Source organism: Marmota marmota, unplaced genomic scaffold, assembly GCF_001458135.2.
Source record: "Marmota marmota marmota unplaced genomic scaffold, marMar, whole genome shotgun sequence".
Lineage (NCBI taxonomy): Eukaryota > Metazoa > Chordata > Mammalia > Rodentia > Sciuridae > Marmota > Marmota marmota.
This window is the reverse complement of record NW_026000000.1, coordinates 11,867,402-11,891,005: the sequence shown is the minus strand read 5'-3', so window position 1 is coordinate 11,891,005 and position 23,604 is coordinate 11,867,402. Positions and strand designations below refer to the sequence as shown.

Here is a 23,604-nt window from a genome sequence, read left to right as displayed (position 1 = left end):
CTCATCAAGGCCACTAGTGAACTGGAAGACACTGCACGTAAGCTCAGGAGGGCCATCTGCACAGTGCTATCCTGCTGCTGATTGTCTAACAGGCTCCCTGCACCAGTGAGACCACCCAGAGGGTCTGATTTCACCCACCTCCCTGGCCCAGCCCCTGCTGTTCCTTTTCAGATTCTGACTATTTCCTAACCATGCCCAGCCCTTTCATACTCATGTCCATGGACCCACTTCTTTATTAGTTTATTTGTGGATTCATTTATTGGCTCACTCATTCATTTGTACACTTAGTTCAGAGAGAAGATGGGAGGGGAGTGGAGGGGGGATAGTAGAGGATAGGAAAGGTAGCAGAATACAACAGTTACTAATAGGGCATTATGTAAAAATGTGGATGTGTAACCGATGTGATTCTGCAATCTGTATTTGGGGTAAAATTGGGAGTTCATAACCAACTTGAATCTAATGTATGAAATATGATATGTCAAGAGCTTTGTAATGTTTTGAACAACCAATAAAAAATAAATTAATTAATTAAAAAAAGAAGTTGATGGATGTGGCTGGAAGGTGAGCTCTTACGTCATAGTAGGGTGAGTTGGGGACAGATGTGGCCCAGCTTCAGGACCTTGGTGAGGTGTTGTATTCTGCATACAATGGGCAGAAAATGCAGAGCACTACATAGAGGGTGCCATGGTCTTACTGTCCCTGGCTGCTCTGTTGCAAGTGGCCTGAGGGGTCGAAAGTGGGCCCAGGGAGCCGCACATGACCTTAGAGGATGGAGCACGATGAGTTGGGCTGGAGGAGGCCCTGGGGATTCAGTGAGCTAGTGAAAGGGGTGAAAGAGGAAAGGTTCTGGGTGACTCAGGTATGTGGCCTGAATGACTAGGTAGGATGGTACCATGATGGGGGTGCAGCAGAATGAGGGGAGCAGGTTTAGTTGGGAGGGTCAGATCATTCTCCAAGCCAGACTGAGATGTAGGAGTTGATGGATAATGGCTATGACAAAATCAGGGACAAAATCAGGGCTGAGGGTGGAAATGTCATGGTCATCAGCATAAAGAGTAAAGGATGGCTGCTCTTTACTGGGAAAGAATATAGACAGAGAACAGATAGCTTCCAATATCTAGAGGTTAGGCCCTTGTGCTAGTCCTTTTTTGTTACTATAACAGGATACCTGAAGCAGGTTTCTTTATGTAGAAAAAAGGTTTGCTTTGGCTCACAATTCTGGAGGTGATAGGTCGAGCAACTACATCTAGCAACACCCTTCTTGCTGGCAGAGTCCCAAAGTGAGGCAGGGCATCACATGACAAAAGACAGGGAACATGTGTACATGTGTAGGTATGTGTTCATCTGGTCTGCCTCCTCTTATAAAGTCACTAAAATTCAAGCATGGCAGGTTCACCCTAATACCTTCATCTAATCCCAATCATTTCTAAACACCATAGTCAAATCAAGTGTCCATCTTGTTAATACATCACAATGGGGATTAAATTCAACATGTGAAGCCTTGGGGGACAGATACAAATCACATATAAACCATAGCAGCTGAGGAGGAGGAGGAGGAGGCGGCCAGCAAAGGGGGTGAGCAGGCATGGATGGAATCAGAATGATGCTGGTGAACACCAAAGACAGAGGAGGTCCTCAGAGCAGCCAGAGAGGAGGGAGTGAATACCAGGGGGTAGGGGCAGCTGCCAGAGTGAGCACAGAGTGCTCAACAGAGCCAAAGAAGCAGAAAGTCCAAGAGCCCTGCCTTCAGAGGATTAAGAAAATGACCAACCACACAGAATTCTCTACCCGGAAAAATAAATACATTGCCAAGATTAAAATAAAACTGTTTTTTTTTTTTTAAAAAAAAAAAAAAGGCAAGCCACAGGCTCCTATAACAATGAGTGGGATGGGGCAGGAATGCTTTTTTGGGGAACAGGGATCAAACTCAGGGGCACTCAGTGCCTGAATCACATCCCCAGCACTATTTTGTATTTTTATGTAGAGACAGGGTCTCACTGATTTGCTCAGTGCCTTATTTTTGCTGAGGCTGGCTTTGAACTTTGGCCATCCTCTTGCCTCAGCCTCCTGAGCCACTGGGATTATAGGAACGCTTTTAAATGCCAGTTCAGTTGAGCAGAGGCCTCAAGGCTCGTGATTGCTCATTCAATGTAGACAGTCTGTAAAAATGTATTCTTTTGTGTCAAATATTTGACTACAGTAAAGAAAAAACAGAATGGGAAGTAGGAGGGGAGCAGTGAGGTAGATGGGTCACATCCTGAGAGGATGACTGTCCAGCTCTAGGCTGAGGGACCCCCCACAGGGACATCTGGTCTGCACTAGGGAGAGTCACCTCCTCATACCCTGGCCCCTGAGGAGGAGCCACAGAGGTCTGTTTCCCATTCTCAGGAAGATGATTGCATTAGGAAATCGTCTGTTAAGAAAATTCTGCTGGGTCATAATAAAACTGTCATCTGCATCGTCTGCCACTTGTCAAGGGTGGGAGCAGGGCTGGTGCCTGAGAGGGATTCTGCAGGAAGGGTCTGCCCTGCCCAAGCAATGGAGTGGCTTCTAATTTCACCAAGTGCTTGAACTGTACCATTCTTGCAATTTTTTTCCCTTCCTTTGAAGTTCTGAATTCCAATGTTTATGTGGCCATCCTGAAGAGATGTTTAATTGTCTGGAGCTGCATTTGTGTTTATGCACAGGATGGCATAAACTGTATTTCCTCCGGTCAACTTACTATGTTTGTGCCAGTGTCCTGTGAATAGCAGAGGCGGAATGAGGGCCCTAGGGCATCTACAGGGAGGGCCTTCCCAGGTCTGCCCTGGAAGGGTCAAAGGGTCGCATGATTACCACAGATGATGGTGGTGAGGTCCAAGGAGCTTCAGGTGAGCCACATGTGGCTTTCAGCGGGCACTTGGGGCAGCCAGAACTCTGTGCAGAGTTAGTAACGGTCAGCCCCTGCCTCAGGCAGCCCAGTAGGCATGACTGGAGCATACAGTGCTGGGGGCATGCTTAGTGTGTCTGCATTGAGTGTACGAAAGAATGTATGCGAGAGTAGGTGAGCAGCAGCATGAAAATATCTGTATTTGTATGGGATGGTGAGGGTACAACAGTGTGCAAGACTGTGACTATGAGAATATGTGTGACTGTGTGTGTGCTTATATATAAAAATAATGTGCCGGGGCAGTGGTGCACGCCTATAATCCCAGCAGCTCGGGAGGCTGAGACAGGAGGATCGTGAGTTCAAAGCCAGCCTCAGCAAAAGTGAGACCTGTATCTAAATAAAATCAAAAAGGGTTGGAAATGTGGGTTAGTAGTTGAGAGGTCCTGAGTTCAAACCCCAGTATCAGAAAAAGAAAAGAATGTGAGAAAGTATGATGCAATGCCTATGTATGAAAGAATGAGTCTAAGACAATGATGTATGTGTCAGTCTGGGTCCAACCAGAGATAAACCCATGTGGGCAGGCATTGAAACTGCAGCAGTTTAGCTAAAAGTTCCTAACTTTTGTGAAAGAGTAACCAGAGGCATGGCAGAGCCCTCTGATGTACCCTTGAAGAGGAAGAACACCCTCCCCAGCAGTAGTCAGAGCCCGCTGAAGGAGCTGGGTCACAGGATCAGGGCTGGCCATTGTGAGGGCATAGAGCAGAGACTGTGACTAACACACGGGAAGATCATTTGGGGGATTTTTGGAAGCTTGTTGCTGGGCTTGGGCATGGGCTGCACAGAGACCAAGGGACTGCAAACTTTGGGCATACAGCTAGAGTGGAGCATCCTGGATATATCCATACCCCTTCCCTTCAGACTGCCAGGCAGCAGAATTCAGAGGGCCAGAAGACACATGCATTGTGATAACCAGCAGAGTAGAATGCTCAGGATCCAGCAATGGACCTGAAAATGTACCTACATGGACAAAGTGTATGACAAGGCTTGTGTAAGAGCGCGTGTACATGTATGGGAGGACGGAGCTCAGGACTGGTTCCATATGCATCCAAATATGAATAAACTCAAAATCTCAGGCAAGTGTGGAGTATTGGAAATGGTCTTGCCAGGATGAAAACAGGTACAGAATCAAAACAAAAATCACAGCTGGGTGACTGTGTGTCATGGTTTGGATGTGAGGTGTCCCTCAAAAGCTCATATGTGAGACCATGCAGGAAGGTTCAGAGGAAACAAGAGTCATAATCCAGTGAATTAATCACCTGATAGGGATTAACTGAGTGGTAACTGAAGTGGTAGAGTGTGGCTGGAGGAGGTAGGGAGTTGGGGCATGGCTTTGGGGTATATATTTGTATCTGACAAATGGAGACCTCTCTCTCTGCTTCCTGATAATCCTGTGAACTGCTTTCCTCTACCACACTCTTCTGCCATTGTATTCTGCCTCACTTCAAGCCCTGGGGAATGGCCTTCTGTGGACTAATACCTCTGAAGCTGTGAGCCCTCAAATAAACTTTTCCTCCTCTACAGTTGTTCTGAGTGGGCCCTTTAGTCACAGCAATGAAAAAGCTGACTAAAACACTGTGTGTACCAGATGAAGTCATACATGCTGGCTAGCAGGCACTGTGTTGGGTTTACCTGTGAAGGTAATTTTGAAGGAGGCACTGCCCCAAGGTGACATCACTATACCCCATTGAATAGTGAAACTGAGTCCTTACTGAGGTGGGGCACTGTGGAAGCAAATGGTATCTTGGGCAGATGTGCCTCCATCTTCATTTCGGTCTGCCTTTTGCAAAGAGGGAGCTGTGCCCAGTAGGTGTGAATCGACAGTTGAGAGGTTGGTAATAATACACTGTAAGAAGTGAGGGCCTATATGCACCTGCACTGGCTGTTCCTCCTGTCCTCAGCACATTCTATCTGGTTCATAGTTAAATTAAGGTCCCTCTTCTCTGCAGAAGCCACCCATCCCTATGATGCAAAACACCAACCACACTTCGCATCTACATATTTTAATTGGCTGCATCATTTGTGGGGCCCCTTTTTCTAGAATCATGCAGAATTTCAAGATAGTGGTAGCAGAGCATTAAACCCAGCATGAACCTTCCAAGAGTAGGTCCACTGAATTGTCCAGGCTGCACCCCTGAGACTGGCCCTGCACCCACCTCCTCAGTTCTTCCCCTGGACCATGTGTTTCTAACTAGAAGTGTCTTTGACAAGAAAGAACATTATAATGCCGAGCCCTGCCACAGGGACCGCCTGGGAGGCATTTTAAATGCATTTAAGACTCTTTCTGTTCACAATCATTGCCCGACCCACAAATCCCTTCTGGCAGTAGCAACACTGGGCCCCACATGATCCTGAGGGCCCAGGTCTGCAAAGCAAGGGCCAGGCCAGCCCATTCTCCCTGAACCTGTGGAATTTTTTTTTTTTTGGTGGGGGGTGGAGTGGGCCTATCCCACCTCCCAGCCTCTACCACTGAAGGTAGGAGTGCATCATGAATCACTGGGAGACTCCCAGATGGAATTTGCCCTTATGGCAGGAGGGGTGTACTGAGCAGGGCTTCCCCCTGGCATGTGCCCAGCTGCTCTCCTATAGCCTCCAGGCATCACAGAGCTGTATGTCATCAGCTGTCCTTTCCCAGGACCTGCCCTGAAGCTGAGAGTCACCTGCCTCATTGTCAGGGAGCAGGTAGGAACCTGTGGTTCTCTTGGGACCCAGCCCACTGAGCTGTCTGCCTGTGCTTCCAGCTATTAGATGCCACTAGGGGAGGCTTTGACCTCCTAGGCCACTGGGAAAGGAGAATAGCATTGGGTGTGTGTGGGAAGCTCTGCTGTGGCCCCTCAGGAGACTCTGGTGGTTGGGGCCAGTGAGTAGTGGTCCAGTTGTGGCACTCCCTCTCCAGTATTCCACAATGTGATTTTTTCGGGGACCTCCTTAGTTTCCCCTACCCCTGGCAGTGTGAAATTCTTGGTAGCTACAGGGAGAGGATATATAAAGAATTACAATATAAGCCCTGCTTCCCAGAGGTCATGGCCCTCCTTCTTCCCATACCCACCTCTTCTATGGAGGGGCTTTCCATGAATGACCTTCCCTTCCATTCTTGGGCTACAATCTATCAATCCATCAGTGCGGGGCAGTGGAGCATGGCAGCCCTACCATGGGACGGGCAGGACCAGAACAATATTACATTTTATGTCCTTCCAGGACCAGATGAAGGCTTGCTTCAGGTTGGCTTTCCCATCTTTGTTGTTGTTGAGGTTCTCTTTGAGAAGCATTCCGCAGTGCAAGAAGCCTTCTCGTTTTCTTACCACTTTGGAGCCCCACGTGGTCTTGCCTATTGCGTTTGCCTCCCTCCTGTTGCGCTTCATTGCTTTCCCAAATCCCAGAGGAGAACCCATGCACCTGCCTAATAGACATCTTCTGCTGGTGCCTGGAAGAGGGGCTGCTGTGAGGAAAGTGGGACCTAGGTGGGAATTAACTGATTGAAAAGATAAGTCAGTCACGCGGGAGTATAGGGTTTCTGGTATCTGCTTTGTGTGTTGATATTTTTGTGCATTGTAGAGTTATTTGAGTTTATCAATGTGTTTTAAACATTTTAGTCTGTTTACTCATCTTTTTAAAAATTTGTACTTTTTTGATTGTGGAAAAACAAACATAACATAAAATTGACCATCTTAAACTTACATTTTAAGGGTACAGTTCATTAGCAATAAGAACATCCACAGTGTTCATGGTGTTGTGTAACCATCACCACCATCCAGCCACAGAACTTTTCCATCATCCCAAAGTGAAACTCGGAATACCCATTAAATAATAATTCGCCATCCCATCCCCAGCCCCTCGCAACCCTCTTTCTACCTTGGGTTCTTATGAGTGTGACTACTTTAGGTTTCCTAGTAAGTGAAATCATACAATATTTGTCTCTCTGTGACTGGCTTATTTCATTTAGCATAATGTCCTTGAAGTTCATCGTGTGTCAGAAAATCCTTTCTTTTTATCTTTGCTGCCTGTACCTCAGATAGGGTAATAATATCCAGGATATATAAAGAATTTTAACTCCCCCCCCCCAAATCAAATAATCCAGTCAATAAATGGGCAAAGGAACTGAACAGACACTTCTCAAAAGAAGAAATAGGAATGGTCAACAAATATATGAAAAATATTCTCTAGCAATTAGAGAAATGCAAATTAAAACTACACTGAGATTTCATCTCACTCCAGTCAGAATGGCAATTATCAATAATACAAGTAACAATACATTTTGGTGAGGATGTGGGGGAAAGTACACACATATTGTTAGTGGGTCAGCAAATTGGTACAACTACTCTGGAAAGTGATATAGAGATTCCTCAAAAAACTAGGAATGGAACCAGCTAGTTTGACCCAGCTATCCTACTCTTTTGTATATATCCAAAGGATTTTAAATCAGCGTATTACAGTTATACAGCCACATCATGTTTACAGCAACTCAATTAACAATAGCTATGTTCCCATGAACAGATGAATGGATAAAGAAAATGTACTGTATATACATAATGGAGTATTACTCAGCCATTAAGAAGAATGACTTTATGACATTTGTTAGTAAATGATGGTCCTGGAAATTGTCATCCTAAGTGAAATAAGCCAGTCCCCCAAAGCCAAAAGTTGAATATTTTCACTAATAACATGGAAGCTAACCCACAATAAAGAGGGTAAGGAAAGAATGGGAATTCAATAAATAGGCAAAGGTGAATGAAGAGAAAGAAGAGGAGATAGGAAAAGGAAAGACAGTGGAATGAATCTGTCATAATTTTCCTGTATACACCACAGTGAATCCCACCATTGTGTACATCCACAAGAATGGAGGTCCTAATTAGAATAAGATATATCTAATGCTTGTATAATTATATCAAAATGGATTCTACTGTCATAAATAACATAAGGTAAAAAATAAATAAAAGAATTTCCTTCCCTTTTTTTAGGAGGTGTGATACCAGGAATTAAACTCAGGGGTACTCATCCTTCTGAGCCCCATCCCCAGCCATATTTTGTATTTTATTTAGAGATAGGGTCTCACTGAATTGTTTAGCACCTTGCCATTGCTGAGTCTGGCTTTTAACTTGAGATCCTCCTGCTTCAGCCTCCTGAGCCACTGGTATTATAGGTATGCACCATCATGCCCAGCAAATTTCCTTCCTTTTTAAGGTAGAATAATATTCCATTGTATATACCATATATAGCACGTTTTGTTTATTTATTCATCCATTGATGAGCATTGGGGTTGCTTCCACCTTTTGGCTATTATGAATAGTGCTGCTATGAGCATGGGTGTGCAGAAGTCTCTTTGAGAGCTAACTTTTAGTTCTTTTGAGTCTATTCCCAGAAGTGGAATTGCTGGGTCTGATGGTAATTCTGTGTTTAATGTTTTCAGGAACCACCACACTATTTCCTACAGTTTGCTGTTCCATTTCATTCTCATCAATGGCGAGAAAATTCTTACTATTAAATAAAACACTCTTATTATGAAAATCATTGGACATACCCCAAATTGCAGCACAGTTCATGAAGCTCCTTTGTAGACTCATCCAGTCACAGCCAAGGTCAATATTCCAGCTTCCTCATTGCAGCTGCACCTCTGCCAATAACCACATTGGGGTTTTATCAGTTTTTTAAGGCAAAATTTGCAGAGGTCGAAATGCACAGATATTAGCTGCACAATGTTGACAGATGGATATGGCCACATGACCTACCTCCTTATCATTTACATTTCCCAGAAAGTCCCCTCCTGTCATTCCCAGGCAGTCAACCCTATCCCAACCCAACAGACAACCAGTCTAATAAATTACCTAGAATCAGACCTTGTGTCTTCGTTCTGTCTGACTTCTTCAGCATGGCATGATTTCCACGAGATCCATCCAGACTGTTATACCAGTAGTTCATCCCTTTATATGGATATCATCCCTTTATATCATGGTATAGCACTGAGGCTCTTTCTAGCTCTCAGCTATTCTGAATAATCCTGCATTTACAATTATGTCATTTGATGGATGGATGTTTTTTGTTTCTATTGGAAAATGGAATAGAGTTCTGGGTCATATAGTAGGAATGTGTTAAAGGTTGACTACTTCGTTAGGAAGTTCTTTCTTTGTTTCGGGCAGTTGTTGCCTGTCCTGCTTGTCTGTCAGCATCTCATACCCTTGAAAATGCTAGCTCTGTGTGGTTTATTCAGAAGCCACTGTGAATGCGCCACTTGTGTGTGACTCAGGTGTTATGACACTTGGGTAATTAAATAATGATACTGAAGCAGTTTTATACTTCCTCCCCTTTGTCCCTCCTTTTCCTTTTTTCTGTTTTAATGTAGTGTAATTTTAGTCAGTGTTTAGGTACACAAATAATTCTGTGTTCACATTCTTTGGACTAAAAGTTAGAAATTCCTGCTAAGCCAAGCTATGGAACCAAACCTAGGTGTCCTACAACAGATGAATGGATAAAGAAAATGTAGTATATATACATAAGAGTATTACTCAGCCATAAAGAAGAATAAAACTATGGCATTTTCCAGTAAATGGATGGATGTGAAATAAGCTAAATAAGCCAGTCCCCAAAATACCAAAGGCAGAATGTACTTTCTGGTATGTGGATGCTAACCCACAACAAGGGAGGGGAAAATTAGAAGTTCTTCAGACTAGACAAGGGGGAATGAAGGGAAGGGAGAGGGATGGGAATAGAAAAGACAATAGAAGGAATTGGACATATCTTTCCTATCCTTATATATGAGTACACAACCAATGTAACTCTACATCATATACAGCCACAATAATGGGATCCGATTTGGAACAAGTTATACTTGTTGTGTATATGTATGTCAACGTATACCCTACTGTCATGTATATCTAGAAGGAACAAATTTTAAAAAGACCATTATTAAAATATCTGATCATTTAAGAAGTATTAATTTCATGACTTGCAAAAAGAAATTATTTATGATCCTTCAAGATATCAGGTAAATATGTATTAGTAGAGTTAAACTATAGAAACTCATATTACTTTACATGTTTTTATACATTATTAAAAAAGACTTTAAAATAAATTCTAAATATACAAAAAAAAAAGAAATTCCTGCTAAGATCAGAGTTTTAAATTAATGATGTTTTATTTTTAACCCATGAAGAAACCATTATTTCCACCCTCCCTCACACACTTCCTTGCTTCTTGTAGCTCCCCTGGGCCTCTACTTCTCTAGAGATGCTTACTGGGAGAGGTTGTATGTGGACCAGCCAGCTGGCACGCCCCTGCTCTATGTCCATGCCCTCCGAGATGCCCCTGGAGAGGTGCCCAGCTTTCACCTGGGCCAGCACCTCTATGGCTTCCATCGCCCACGGCTGCATGAGAATAACTGGATCCGTGTCCAGGAGGACACTGGCCTTCTCTACCTCAACCAGAGCCTGGATCACACTTCCTGGGAGAAGCTCAGCATTCGCAGTAAGAGAGCACACCCCACCTCTGCTTCATCCTCAAGCCACCCTTCCCAGGGCTTTTGTGGATAAGGGTATAAGGGGCAAGGTGAGGCTGGTTGCCAGGCAAGGGACTCCCATAAGTTTGGGGCACTGATGATCCTTTGACCTGCAGAAGTTACAAGCTTAGAGACCACTGGGAATGATTTGGGTACTCTCTCCAGGACTCAGAAGCCTTTTTCAGTGAGGTTAACCGTGAGCTTATGAAAGAAGGATTCAGAAGGGTTGGGGAAAAAATCCCAAGGATTTGATTTAGCTGATGACCTGGAACTTGCTGGAGAAGAAGCAGTTCCCAGAAAACCTATCTTCCCACTGACAGCAGACTCCCCTTATACCTGGTGGGGACTCAGTCCTGGCCAAGGTATCCAAGGAGGGAAGCAGAGCAAAAGGAAGACCTGGCAGGCTGCACAGACCAGGAGTCACAGTTGCAGCCAAGGCCACATGTGACCATGGCCCCAGGTGAGGTGGAGATACATCATAATGCTTTGTGGTATGAAATGTTGATTACATACCCAGTAGCTCCCTCTTCCTAATATCACCCTGACGCATGGCCTCACTCAACCTTACAATGGCCCTGAGCCCCTGTCCATAGGTGAGAGGCAGGTCATATGTCATAAATACAGAACAAGTGACACTGCCTAGCATTGGAAGAATGACTGACCAGTACTCCATGGCAGTCAAGGTCACACAATCCCTTGGTGTGGAGTAGGGGAGGGATGGGCAGTTCTCTTCCAGGGCAGTTCCTGGAGGAGGGGGCTATGATATGGGCCTTGTTTCCATGTACACTTAGTTGCCGCCATCTTCCTCTTGAGCCCCCAGTAGGAATCTTGACGAACTCTAGAGATCCCTAGTGGGGATCAGGGTGGAATTTGTTATGGGCCTGTGTTTCTTCAGAGCCCTGAGCCATGCACTGCCTAATTGAGCTAAGATCCAGACCTTGTTGAAGTTACTGTGGTTCCTCGGTGGTAGAACCTGATAGAAATTCCCCTCTAGGTGCTGGGGAAGTCTAATCACAGGATATGTCAAAAACAAAATCACCTGGGGAAGTTTGTGGTGTGTGGGGAGTGCTGCTAGACACCATATACTGTAGGAGCCAACCCTGAGAAGCTGTCCACCTGCCGGAGGTCCGGGAACATTAAACCTAGTGCTCCGAGGCTCCCTGAGGAGGGTCATTTGAAATGAGAGCTGAATTGCAAGAGGGTTGGGCTTGGGGGACACTGGTGCTCCAGGCCCTAGGATCCAGCCAGCAAGATGGGGAGGTGGCGACTGGGGCTGGGAGCCCAGCAGAGTCCTGTGGACCACAGCTCTTGCCCCCTCCCATTCCCCATGACTTTTTCTCTCCCTACAGATGGTGGCTTCCCCCTGCTCACCATCTTCCTCCAGGTCTTCCTGTCATCCACACCCCTGCGTGAAAGTGAGTGCCAGTGGCCGGGTTGTGCCCGCGTGTACTTCTCCTTCTACAACACCTCCTTCCCAGCTTGCAGCTCCCTCAAACCCAGAGAGCTGTGCTTCCCTGAGACGGGCCTCTCCTTCCGCATCCGGGAAAATAGGCCCCCTGGCACCTTCCATCAGTTCCGCCTGCTGCCGGTGCAATTCTTTTGCCCTAACATCAGTGTGGCCTACAGGCTTCTGGAAGGTGAGTGCCTGCCTCATGGCGCTGCAAGCCAGATGCAGTGCTGTGAGCACTTAGCATAAGCCATCCGGTTTACTGTCCACCACTATTTAACATTCCAGAAATATCTCTTGGATGTCTGCTGTGGGCCGGATACTGTTCTAGGAGCTAAGGAAGCAGCAGTGAATAAACAGGCTGGCATTCTACCTGCTAGGAACTTCCCTTTATACGAGAGATAGAACCTGTGAACATACCAAAGAAATCAGATGGTTTCTAGAAAAAAATGAGGTGGGAGGAAAAGCAAGGAGACAGGGAGTGGGGAGTGGTGGAGACCACTATCTTTAATTAGGTGGTTGGGGCAAGGGCCCCTGAGCAAAAGTGAGTCCGTGCCAGGTGGGACAGATCTTGCCCCTTGGAGGGTACCACAGTGGGACCCTGTGTCATCCATGTGGAGTTCACAAAAGCAGAGGTTGGTGGGAACAGGGTAGGTCCAGGTCTGGGAGCAACTTTCAGATCTGTGCACCCTGAGGGACACAGGGAGTCTCTGTAGAGCCTGTGGCAGTGCCAGGCATGGAGCAGCCTTATCCCATCTGCTGGGGAGAAAACTGAGGCAGGGAGGCAGAATGACCCATCTAAAGTTACAAGGCAAGAGGTATAGAGCTGGAATGCAAATCACAAGTAGGGAAATATTTGTGCATTAACATCAAATCATATGCCAAATGTTCACCGTGTTTGTTTTCAAGTGGTAGAACTATTGGCTCTATTTCTCATTTTCTGAAATGAGCAAATATTATTTCTGTAATTTAAAAGTTGCTAAATATTTTTTAAAAATGAGCCATGGCCTGGAGCTGGCTCTCTGGACCTGCAGCCTCCCCACACAAACCTACTCCAGATGGAAGCTGGGGGTAAGATGGTGTGAGTGCATCCCAGGCCTTTCCTGTCTAATCAGGGAAAAGGATTCTCACACTGCTTCCTCTCCATCAGCCTGAGTGAAAGCCAGAAAAAAACAAAACCACACATCGCTGCAAATCTGGGCTTGTGACACAGGGCTCCCTGCCCCTATGGAACCAGGAAGGTGGCATACAGAGCCCTCCCACGAACCAACTCCTCTTACTACCAGCATGCCTATGAGTTCTGGCAATGACTGCAATGCCCCACCCTCCCACCCATTCAGCTGCTCTGGGTGGGACCCTGAGGAAAGCAGTTCACCCTGTGCTCAGCCAGGTGGTCACTTGGGCTTCCCGTCTGCTTGGTGTACAGGTGAGAGTCTGCCCTTCCGCTGTGCTCCGGACAGCCTAGAGGTGAGCACGCGCTGGGCCCTGGATCGTGAGCAGCAGGAGAAATATGATCTGGTAGCCCAGTGCACCGTGCGCATTGGAAAGCATGAGGAGGAGGTGATGGTGCCCTTCCCTGTGACCGTGTATGATGAGGACGACTCGGCCCCCACCTTCCCTGGAGGTGTGGACACCGCCAGTGCAGTGGTCAAATTCAAGCGGAAGGAGGTGTTTGTCTTGCACCTGCATGTCTGTCATTCCCATTCTTTCTTGTTGTCTGTATCTCCATCCAAAGTTTATCCCTTGGTCTTTTAGCCATCCAACCATGTGACTGTCCTTTCATTTGTCCCTCTGTCTGTCAGGCTGTCTGCCTACCAGCAGCCTGCTGGGTCCCAACTTGAGAGCCAGGGTACCCTTTGTGCCCAGCTGGAGTCTGACCAGGTGGACCAGAGTGTGTCTGGGGCACACTTTTGATCACCTGTGCCTCTGCACCCCAGCAGGGCTTCTTGCCAGGCGAGGATACACTTCCAAGAAGGCCTTCCCCATGCCCGTGCATAGGTAACCACCCTTGCACAGGAGGGCCTTTAAGGCATAAGGGAAGGAGCTGGGTATTGGAAAGACTGGATTGAAGATCCTGCTGAGATCTTTCTGCATTGCCCAGGCGGATCCCTGCCCCACCCTTTTCTGTCCTGGGGTGATGGAGCGCTACTGCCACCTGCTGGGTCTCAGACCATAATGCAGTCAGTCCTATCCGCAGGCGCAATGGAATGGAGAAGCCGGAACCACCTTTGCCTTGTGTTGCCTTTTCCTGCTTCTCTGGGCACTGCAGGTGCAGGTTTGGGGGGGATGGGTTGGGGCTGAGAGGAAAGTTCATCATGTGGTAAAGAACACGTGATCTTGGCAGGGCAACCTTGGGATGACCACAGGGAGCTTGGTGAACGAGCTCCAAGGTGCTCTGTGGCTTTATACACAGCCCTTTCCAACCTGGTGTACAGAAGATTCTTGGGGGAGAGCACTTGGGGGTACATGTAAGTTTGGGTACCATTCTGCCGTCTGTCACTGTAATGTTGAGCTGACCCTTGTTGTGGGGGCAGGCATCTTTCTTAGGGCAGAGTGAGGGTGCTCCTGCACTTTGGGGACCTGGAAGAGAACTGTTAGCACAGCACTTGGGCACCTGATCTGAGCCTCCTTACAGGAAGTGCCTCACACCTGTTGTACAGTTGAGGCAAAGTCACCCAAGGAAAGTGACTAGGCCAGCTGGCAAGTGGTCCCATGATGACTAAAACCCAGGTTGGTCAGTCTACAGGGTTGGCTCTGACAGCGCTCATCTGGTCCATTTGTGGGCTGTGCCACGTCATATGTCCTCCCAAGGACACCTACTCTGACTGATGCTCTCTTTACTCCACAGGGCACCGTGGTAGCCACCCTCCGTGTCTTTGATGCGGATGTGGTGCCAGCATCTGGGGAACTTGTAAGGCGGTACACAAACACGCTGCTCCCTGGGGACCCCTGGGCTCAGCAGATCTTCCGCGTGGAGCATTCGCCCAACGAGACCTTAGTCCAGGCCAACGGCAGCTTCGTGCGGGCAACTGTGCATGACTATAGTAAGGATGGCTGGTGGCACATAGCTCTTCCCAGGGCCTCAGGGCTGGCTAAGCTTACCTCCCTTGAGACCACACAACACACGCACATACCCCATATACTCACCACACAATACCCCATACACATAACACATACTATGCATATGTAGTATACACACCACACACACTACTATGCATTGCATACATATACCATGCACTCACCAAAACATACACATAGCACAAATATACCACACACATCTCCACATCACTCACACTTTACATATAAACACAGCATACATCCTATCTACACACACTACACAATGCCCTGTACACAGACACCTTTTATACAAAGCACATATGTATAAGCACTGCATAAATACACATAAACCACTCACCCCATACACATTAACACAAAAAATATGTACCAAAATACATAACACCCTGTACATACATGAAACAATCAGGACACATATACATACTCCACACACACACACACACACACATACACAACACACATTTTACGCATACACAAATTCTCATCCATGCACACACAGGCCACCATAGCAAAGAAAGTTTGGGCTTCCATCTCAGTAGTATAGCCAACATTTAAATATTGGTTTTAACTGAGGGCTGACCATCAGACATGTTGTTTGGGACCATGCATGAAAGTAGCTGTTTGCACACATGTGTTCAGGGCTGCATGTCTGGGAGGAGGTGTGCTGTGCCATGGTGTTAGGGATCCATCCCAAACCAAAGCAGCTTGATTGTCATCATCATGTTCCCTACTCACAGAGCTGGTTCTCAACCGGAGCATCTCCATCTCAGAGAACCGATCCCTGCAGCTCACTGTGCTGGTCAATGATTCAGACTTCCAGGGTCCAGGGACAGGTGTTCTCCTCCTCCACTTCAATGTGTCAGTGCTACCTGTCATCCTACGCCTGCCCAGCACCTATTCCTTCTCTGTAAACAAGGGGGCCCGCCATTATGCCCAGGTGAGCCCGTGGCCCACTGTCTGCCAAGGTGTTGGGAAACCCCAGTGGTGGGGTTCTTTATTTAGCAGATCAAAGGTAAGGTTTGGGGTGGGTGACTCCCCTTCCCTAAGCTACCCAGTGAGAGTTACTCAGGTGTAACCACAGACACAAGGCAAGGGAGGCAGTGGTCTGGGTACTCAGAAAAGGTCTAGGAGCAAGCAGGGTTGGGAGCTTCTTAAACCCCTCTATTTTTGCCCTTTTCCTCTTTATATCTTTAAAACATTTTTGTGCTAATATAAGAGCAATGTAAGTATGAATGCTGACTTGGAAAAGATGTCCCTAGTGGATTGTTAGGTTAAAAAAAGTGGTTTGTAGGAATGACTATATTTGTGCAAAACCAAATTTTTCTTGAAAATTTGCAAGCATGCAGAATGTGGTTAACAGTGATGCCCTTCTGGGGTGAGGAGGAGGGGAATGGTTCTGCTTTTTACTTTCTATAAGAGCATTTGCTGGAAACATTTCTCTGTATTTATATTTGCCATTGGAAAATAATAAAGAGAAGTAGAAAGATAAAAGTAATAAATATTTGTTAAAGAAGATGAGGAGAGGGAACAAATAATCCTTTCCCTTCATATGCACCAGTGTGTGGAGCATTTTGATCCTGCTCTTCCTTGAATGTTTTTCTTAAGCATTTTTTTAGTTTACTTGCAATTTCAGCATGCATAACTTAACATATTTTCTCCTAATGGAGCAACATGTGATTATGTCTTTTTTAGAATGTCAAGTTTAGGGCTCTTTCCTTTTGTACCAGTAGTTTCCCAGTTCCAACAAGTGATTCTGTTCCCCATCAGCTCCTGGCAGCCACTTGGGTCCAGCATACAAGGAACCTCTCCCTTGGATATATCCAAGCTCCCTGCCTGGTTGTTACCTGAAGAACTTTCATGGAGGAGGGGTTAGAGATAGGGGCAACAAGGCAGAGGGGCCTAGGGATCTCAGAGAGGGGCTGAGAGAGCAGGCATTGCTGGAGATGGTTCAATTATATCTGTCAGACTTAGGAGACAACAGGGCCTCGGTCTCAGTTCAATATCAGATTCAATGTGATTCCTCATCCCCTCCTCAGTTTTTAAAAGTAAATTGAGGTCAGGGATCTTTTGGACAGCTTTGAGGATCTTATGAGAAGATGGAAGTGAACTCGCTCTGCAGGGGAAAGCAAGGTGGCCCAGGAGGCAGGTTTTGTGGTGGTATCCAGTGGAGGCTTGGAGGCACTGGTTTCTGCTCTGACCTAAGTGCTGACCTCTAGGGCTGGTTCTGCACCCATAAGCAGGGCCCTGCCCCATTCCACCACTTCTGAAGCTCTTGGCTTTAAGCTGCTACCACCATAACTCTTAACTGAAGTAGCCAAAAGGTAAAAGTTTATCTGTCCAGCTCCAGAGCCTGGTGTCCTGGGAAAGAGGCCCCTTGGTCTCATGTGGGACAAGCAGTCACACTGCATTTGTCATGTCAAAAGAGTCATGTCGTATCCAAATGCAGTACTGTGACTGTGACTAGCAGTTGGGTAACTGAGGTAGGGTGCGTTACCTTCACCTCTGGCTCCAGGACCAGGGGCAGCCAGTTACTTGGTGCACTGAGCAGACCTGGGCAGGGCAGAGTTGTGGCAGGTGGCTGGGTCTGCAGATTCTGTGGGAATGGAAGACTTATCATTGAGGAGGGCATGAATACTCCAAGGCTAAGCTGGAAACCATTTGGGGGCTCAAGCTGCCCAGAAGCCTTTCTTGCTATTTTCAGGCCAATCCAGCTGCTTGGCTAAGGTGTTCCCTGTGCCCCTCACCTAGATTGGGAAAGTCTGTGTGGAAAACTGCCAGGAATTCAGCGGCATCCATGTCCAGTACAAGCTACAGCCATCCAGCGCCAACTGTAGTATCCTGGGGGTGGTCACCTCAGCTGAGGACACCTCGGGGACACTGTTCGTAAACGATACGGAGACCCTGCAGCGGCCCGAGTGTGCCGAACTCCAGTACACCGTGGTGGCCAATGACCGGCAGGCCCGCAAGCAGGCCCAGGCCCCGCTGCTCCTCACAGTGGAGGGGACATGTGAGTGCCACACGCCATGGAGGGATGGCAGAGCCTACTTCCCTCACCTGCTGATGGCTTCCCTGAGCCATCAATGAGAATAGCAGTGCATACTGCACAACTTAACTGGAAGGACGATGTGGGGGTAGTGTGAACCAACTTAACCCAGAGGAACTGTGTGGTGAATGGTCACCACTCCTCACCACAGTCAACACATTCTGTATGTGCTCTTTAGGGCTGCCAGGTAAAAGACAGGATCCTGCTTAAACTTAAGTTTCAGGTAAATAACTAGCAACTTATTTGTACAGGTTAAGTGTTTCTAATCTGAGATGCTCCAGAATCTAAAACTTTCTGATCCCCAACATGATGTCACAAGTGGAAAATTCCACATTTAACCCTGTGGCAAGTTGCAGTCAAATGCAGGTATACCAAAAATATTATCTAAACCTACTTTCATGCTATGTGTTTAAAGTGCACAGAAGTATAAGTGAATTTCTTACCCCCCAATATACTCATTATGATATGAAAATATCATAATGATAAAGATCTGGAAAAAAAAAAAGCATTTCTGGTCTCTCATATGTTAGATAAAGGACACAGCCTTTTGGATATGTTCTGTGCAACAGCCATTGTGAGGTTTCTTGATAGTCAAACCTTCAAGTATATCCCACAGAAGAGGTATTCATCCTTTATCTGAAACTCAGGTGTAACTGGGCATCCTGTGTGGTGTTTGCTCTGCCTGGTTTTCCTCACATCCCCCTGTCCTTACTCCCCGCTCCCCGCCAAGTAGCTGCCTACATTTGTGGTCCTCATGTCCCATCCCCCATCCTGTTCCCAGTGCTCTCAGGTCACCCCAAACTTCCTGGTCTTGTGCTGCTCTCTCCGTGGGTACAGGCTGGATGCTGGGCCCAGGCTGGCCCACTGTGACCAGCTTGTCTGCTCCCCACAGATGTGGCTGAGAAGGAAGGCTGCCCTCTATCCTGTGCAGTCAACAAGAGGCGGTCTGAGTGTGAGGAGTGTGGTGGCCTGGGCTCTCCAACAGGCAGGTGTGAGTGGAGGCAAGGTGATGGCAAAGGTAGGTCCCAGGAACCTTAAGGAGACTGGTGCTGGTGGCTACCAGGAGTTAGGGTTGTTGGAATATACAGGGTCCTGCAGGCCCTGCTGGCTTCTACAGTGACCCAACAACGTTGTCCCTTGTATGGCTTCACAATGCCAGGATAGAGGGGAGGGTACGGTCATGAAGGCCTTTGCCATCCTAGAACCCTGGGTTGGATTCCCTCCAGGCTTGGTTGTGCAAAGAACAGAATGGCTCTTCCAGGAGGTCTCAGGCTGGAGGATATAACACCAAGCAGCAGGGACCATTGTTTGCCTCACTGAGTGTGCCTGTGACTACAAAGGTCCTACTCATAGTGTCACCTAAGGGGGTTCTGGCCTCATCTGGCCTTCCTGATCTCCATCCCAGGACTGCCCAACCCTTCCAGCCCTTAGAATCCTTGCCTCTCTCACTCCTCGGGGATACTTCCATTGGTGTTAAGGTTTATGTAGTATTTCTCTGCATAAGCTTCAGTTTGCCTCTTCCTAGAGGGGCAGGGTCAGCTTAGGAGGCTGTGGGGAAGTCTGATAGGAGTGGGGCTCTTCCACATGGGGTGACATCCTACCATGTTTCGTGTCATAGGGATCACCAGGAACTTCTCCACCTGTTCCCCCAACACCAAGACTTGCCCTGATGGTCACTGTGATGCCCTGGAGAATCGGAATATCAACATCTGCCCCCAAGACTGCCTCAGTAAGCTGCCCACTCATCTCCAGTGGTGGTATTTAATCAGTGTGCATGGGGACAGCTAGCAGTAGAGAGACTTGAATCTCCCCTGCACACAAAGTGGCTATATCCATTGGTTTGCTACAGCAAGCTGCATTGTGGATGTAACTCAATGGTAGAGTGCCTGCTTAGCATGTATGAAGCCCTGGGTTCAATCCCCAGCATAGAAAAAAAGATAAAAGTGTGCTCTGTTAGTTTCACTAAGCATGATTCATCAAGCCAAGCCTCTTTCTAACATTTTGTTTAAACAAAACTTGGGATCCTGGTGACTCCCAGTGTCACACTGGCTGACTCACAGGGCTACAGCCCTCACATCCTGCTGGCTGCTCAGGGCCAACTTTTCCTTTTGGATACCTAAGTACCCATTTTCTGCTTCTGAAAAGTAACCATGTGTAGTGTTTTCTGGGACTCAGCAAGGACCCTGGGCAATCTGGGTTCCTCTCCTATCCCCCATGGCCAGAGAATCATCTTGGGAGCATTGTGTCTAAGACCCCTGCCCAGGTGAGCAGGGCTTCTGAAGTTACTACCGTTGCTGGGTCTGACAACACCGTTGCTTGCTGACATCCAGTGGGGATGGGTGCTTGCTTCCTTAGGACACTACTTTCATAATCTGGGGACCCAGAGGTGGCAGGCTACCCTAGAGGCTGAATGGACTGTGTGTATCCTCAGGGGGCAGCATTGTTGGGGGACATGAGCCAGGGGAGCGCCGGGGTATTAAAGCTGGCTATGGCATCTGCAACTGCTTCCCTGAGAAGAAGAAGTGCTTCTGTGAGCCAGAGGACAGCCTGGGTGAGTAAGGGATTGGGGCCCCTACTCAGAGCCCTCCCCTCCCTGAGCCCTAAGGAGGGTTTCCAGTGGCACTTGTGAGTTTCCAAAAATGAGGAGATTACGGGGAGGCTACTTGAACCTCACAAGTCTCCTCCACCTGCTGGGTCTCAGTTTCCTCATTGAAACAACCCTGGAGAAGGCTTAGGGACCCCTGCAAAGTTCTTCTGGTCCTAAATTTTCTAATGAAGGATGGGGCAAAAAAGCTGTTCTTCCTCCAAATAATTTGTTATCTGCCTAGATTGTCTCTATGTAGGGCTCTTGCTGGGCCCTGACATTGTGCTTGGGACCAACCCTCCTAGCCAAACCATCTAGTCACACCTTCAGAAGCTGCAGATGTGGTAGGAGGTGGAGGCTGCAATGACTATACTGGGGCAAACTTTGATGTCAGTATAGTATTTCCTGGTATCTGAGTTATTACAGGGCCCTAGGTCCCAAGCCTTAAATCCTTTTTTCCTCTCCTTCTGCTTTTTTTTTGTGAAAAAAAAAGTACCAAAGATATTTGAAGCAGAGGAAAACTTGTTGCTCACATGCCTTTGCTATGACCTCAGCAGGTTTCTCAACCTCTCTGACTATTTTACCCTCCTCTCTGGGAGGGTACTAGCAGGTTACCCTCCTACTAGGGTAGGGGTCACATACACAGCAGCACCTGAATTCAGTGGGTTCCATTGGCCAGCTCACAGGAAACTTATCATTGTGCCCCTGCTGCAGGCCCATTGTGTGATGAGTTGTGTCGCACAGTGATCGCAGCAGCTGTCCTCTTCTCCTTCATCGTCTCAGTCCTGCTCTCTACCTTCTGCATCCACCGCTACCACAAGCATGCCCACAAACCATCCATTGCCTCTGCTGAGATGACCTTCTGTCGGCCTGCCCAGGCCTTCCCGGTCAGCTACTCCTCATCTGGTGCCCGCCGGCCCTCACTGGACTCCGTGGAGAACCAGGTCTCTGTGGATGCCTTCAAGATCCCGGTGAGGGTCCCCAAGAGATCTGGGAGCAGTGGGAAAGTGTAAAGGAGAGAGACACATGGGGTTTCCTTACTAATCTGTATCTCACAGCTTGGGGCTCGGCAAACAGCCCATAGGTGACCCCATGCATCCTTGCCCACACACCTCGCATCACCACCAGGAGGCCCCCTGCCTGCCCTGAGTTGCTTTCCAGTGAAGGAGACTTGCTGTGAGACAGGTGATCCTGTGGGTATAGTCTGATGGGTACTAATTTAGACAGACTGGGATGTCAGTTGTGAGGAGCCCAGGGAGGGTAGAGTGGGCCCCACCTAGTAGGGGAGGTATGAACAGAAGCCCTAAGGTGGAGGCCAAGTAATGAAGTTCCCACAGCCTTCTTAGAGGCTGGAGCCCCTATGGGTAGGAGTCAGGCACAGGAGGCCTGTGTTCTGCCATAATTTCCATTCTGTTGGGAAGCCTGGGGCAGCAGTAGTCATAGGTGTGGGCCTGATGAGGTGTTATCTCATCCAGGCCAGATGTGTTGGAGCCAGGGCTTAGCCAGGGTGCAGCCATAGGAGAGCATGTCTGCTGGTGTGGAGGAAGAAGGCACTGAGGGTGGGGAGGACCATGGCAGCCAGAGCCCACAGGCATCAGAGCCCACTTCTGCTGGAATCCCACCCCACCCCAATCCTGACCAAACCTCCCCTGGTCCTGCCATGCAGTCTCTGCCCTTTTCTTCCAGGTGGGCCTGCCCCTTCGGCATCCTGCTGGCAGGTATTCTAGGAGCTAGAAGCCAATCTGGGTTTGGGGAGTAGCCCAGGAAAGTGCTCTGAGGGCCTGGAATATGCGAACAGAGTGAACCAAGAAGCTTGGGTAGCAAGCATTATGAAGTATACAACTTTGCAGGATACAAAGTACCCAGTACCCAGTGGCCCTTGTGCCCAAGCAGGTCCCATTTCAGGCTAGAAGACAGTTGGGATTACTAGGAGTGGCTTTGCCTGGGGCCTCAGCCCTGGGGCATGTTTGGCAACACCCAGTCCTTGATCAGAGTCAGGACCACAGAGGTGGTTCCTGCTCTCTCCCTCTGGACCCTCCTAGACTGTAATTCCCATCTCCAGCAGCATCTTGGCCCTTCAGCAGGGCTCTGGATGAGCCATCAGAATCCTCCACAAACTCAGTGTGGGGTTAGGCTGCACAGAAAGGCTGTGCTGGCTGGGTACTGGATTTGTCTATGGGTTCTTGGGGAATGTAAGATAAGACCAAGATAGCCCAGGAGCTCTATGCTGTTGAGAGGAGGCCACCTGCACATGCCTATGCAGATATCAGAGAGGGTGACTCCGGAACTAGAGTAATAGATTCTACTGAACCATCTTTGTGGATGGGGGAACCTAGCAGAGCCATCATGAGCTTCAAAGAGACTTGTACAAGGAGTGACACATGCCTGGTGCCAGCACAGTGGAAAAGGGTTCCTGACAGGCTTTATCCCCATCACAATTCAAGTACCTGGGGCACAGCTGGATCTGGGAAGGTGTCCAGAGAAATCATAATTGGGACTTGGTTGGGAGGGCATAGAGGATGGCATTCCAGACACAGATTAAGTGGGGGATGTGGTGATCCCATGTATGCAAGATGGGCCTATGAGAGGAGCATCTGCTTCCATGCTTCAGGTTAGAGGTTTCCCAAGGAGCTCAGTGGCACCTTTTTGTTGTTGTTGTTGGGACAACCACATAGGGAAGTTGCCCTGGATGTTTCCATTATAGTTGAGGGTTCTGGGCTAGCAGGTGGCCTCAGCCATGGATGCCCATTTGGTCCTCTGGGAACCTCAGGGGGATCAGGAAGAACAGAGCCTGAGCTGCAGTCGGCATAAGTATTCATGGGTGCCAGGCAGTCTCAGGACTAACTTGAGAAACAGGGACTTGAGTCCTGAGTGGTTCAGGCATGTTCAGTAGACTGGCATTGAGTCCAGACCCCTACTTGAGGAAACCCACCATGGAAGGGCACTCAGAACCTGGCCATGGGCTTCTTTTTTAATGGAGCACATATCATTAATCCTAGTTTAGATGATGACCAGTTCTTCACATGCTTGCCCTTTTCCA

At 47.9% G+C, this 23,604-nt stretch overlaps 1 protein-coding gene across 3 annotated transcripts in view; it reads left to right on the top strand.

Moving 5' to 3' along the window:
- Ret (ret proto-oncogene) overlaps nucleotides 1–23,604 on the top strand; it is a 53,104-nt gene that overhangs the window by 15,940 nt on the left and 13,560 nt on the right. Inside the window, exons 2-11 of one of the 3 annotated variants that reach the window (XM_048807553.1) lie at nucleotides 10,121–10,384; nucleotides 11,765–12,052; nucleotides 13,289–13,530; nucleotides 14,711–14,906; nucleotides 15,675–15,874; nucleotides 17,686–17,944; nucleotides 18,873–18,998; nucleotides 19,599–19,709; nucleotides 20,412–20,531; nucleotides 21,348–21,535. In XM_048807553.1, coding sequence (XP_048663510.1) covers nucleotides 10,121–10,384; nucleotides 11,765–12,052; nucleotides 13,289–13,530; nucleotides 14,711–14,906; nucleotides 15,675–15,874; nucleotides 17,686–17,944; nucleotides 18,873–18,998; nucleotides 19,599–19,709; nucleotides 20,412–20,531; nucleotides 21,348–21,535 — 1,994 coding nt within the window. Of the gene's footprint in view, nucleotides 1–10,120; nucleotides 10,385–11,764; nucleotides 12,053–13,288; nucleotides 13,531–14,710; nucleotides 14,907–15,674; nucleotides 15,875–17,685; nucleotides 17,945–18,872; nucleotides 18,999–19,598; nucleotides 19,710–20,411; nucleotides 20,532–21,278; nucleotides 21,536–23,604 lie in introns of all 3 variants that reach the window. The other 2 variants (XM_015498961.2, XM_048807554.1) reach the window with 2 other exon arrangements.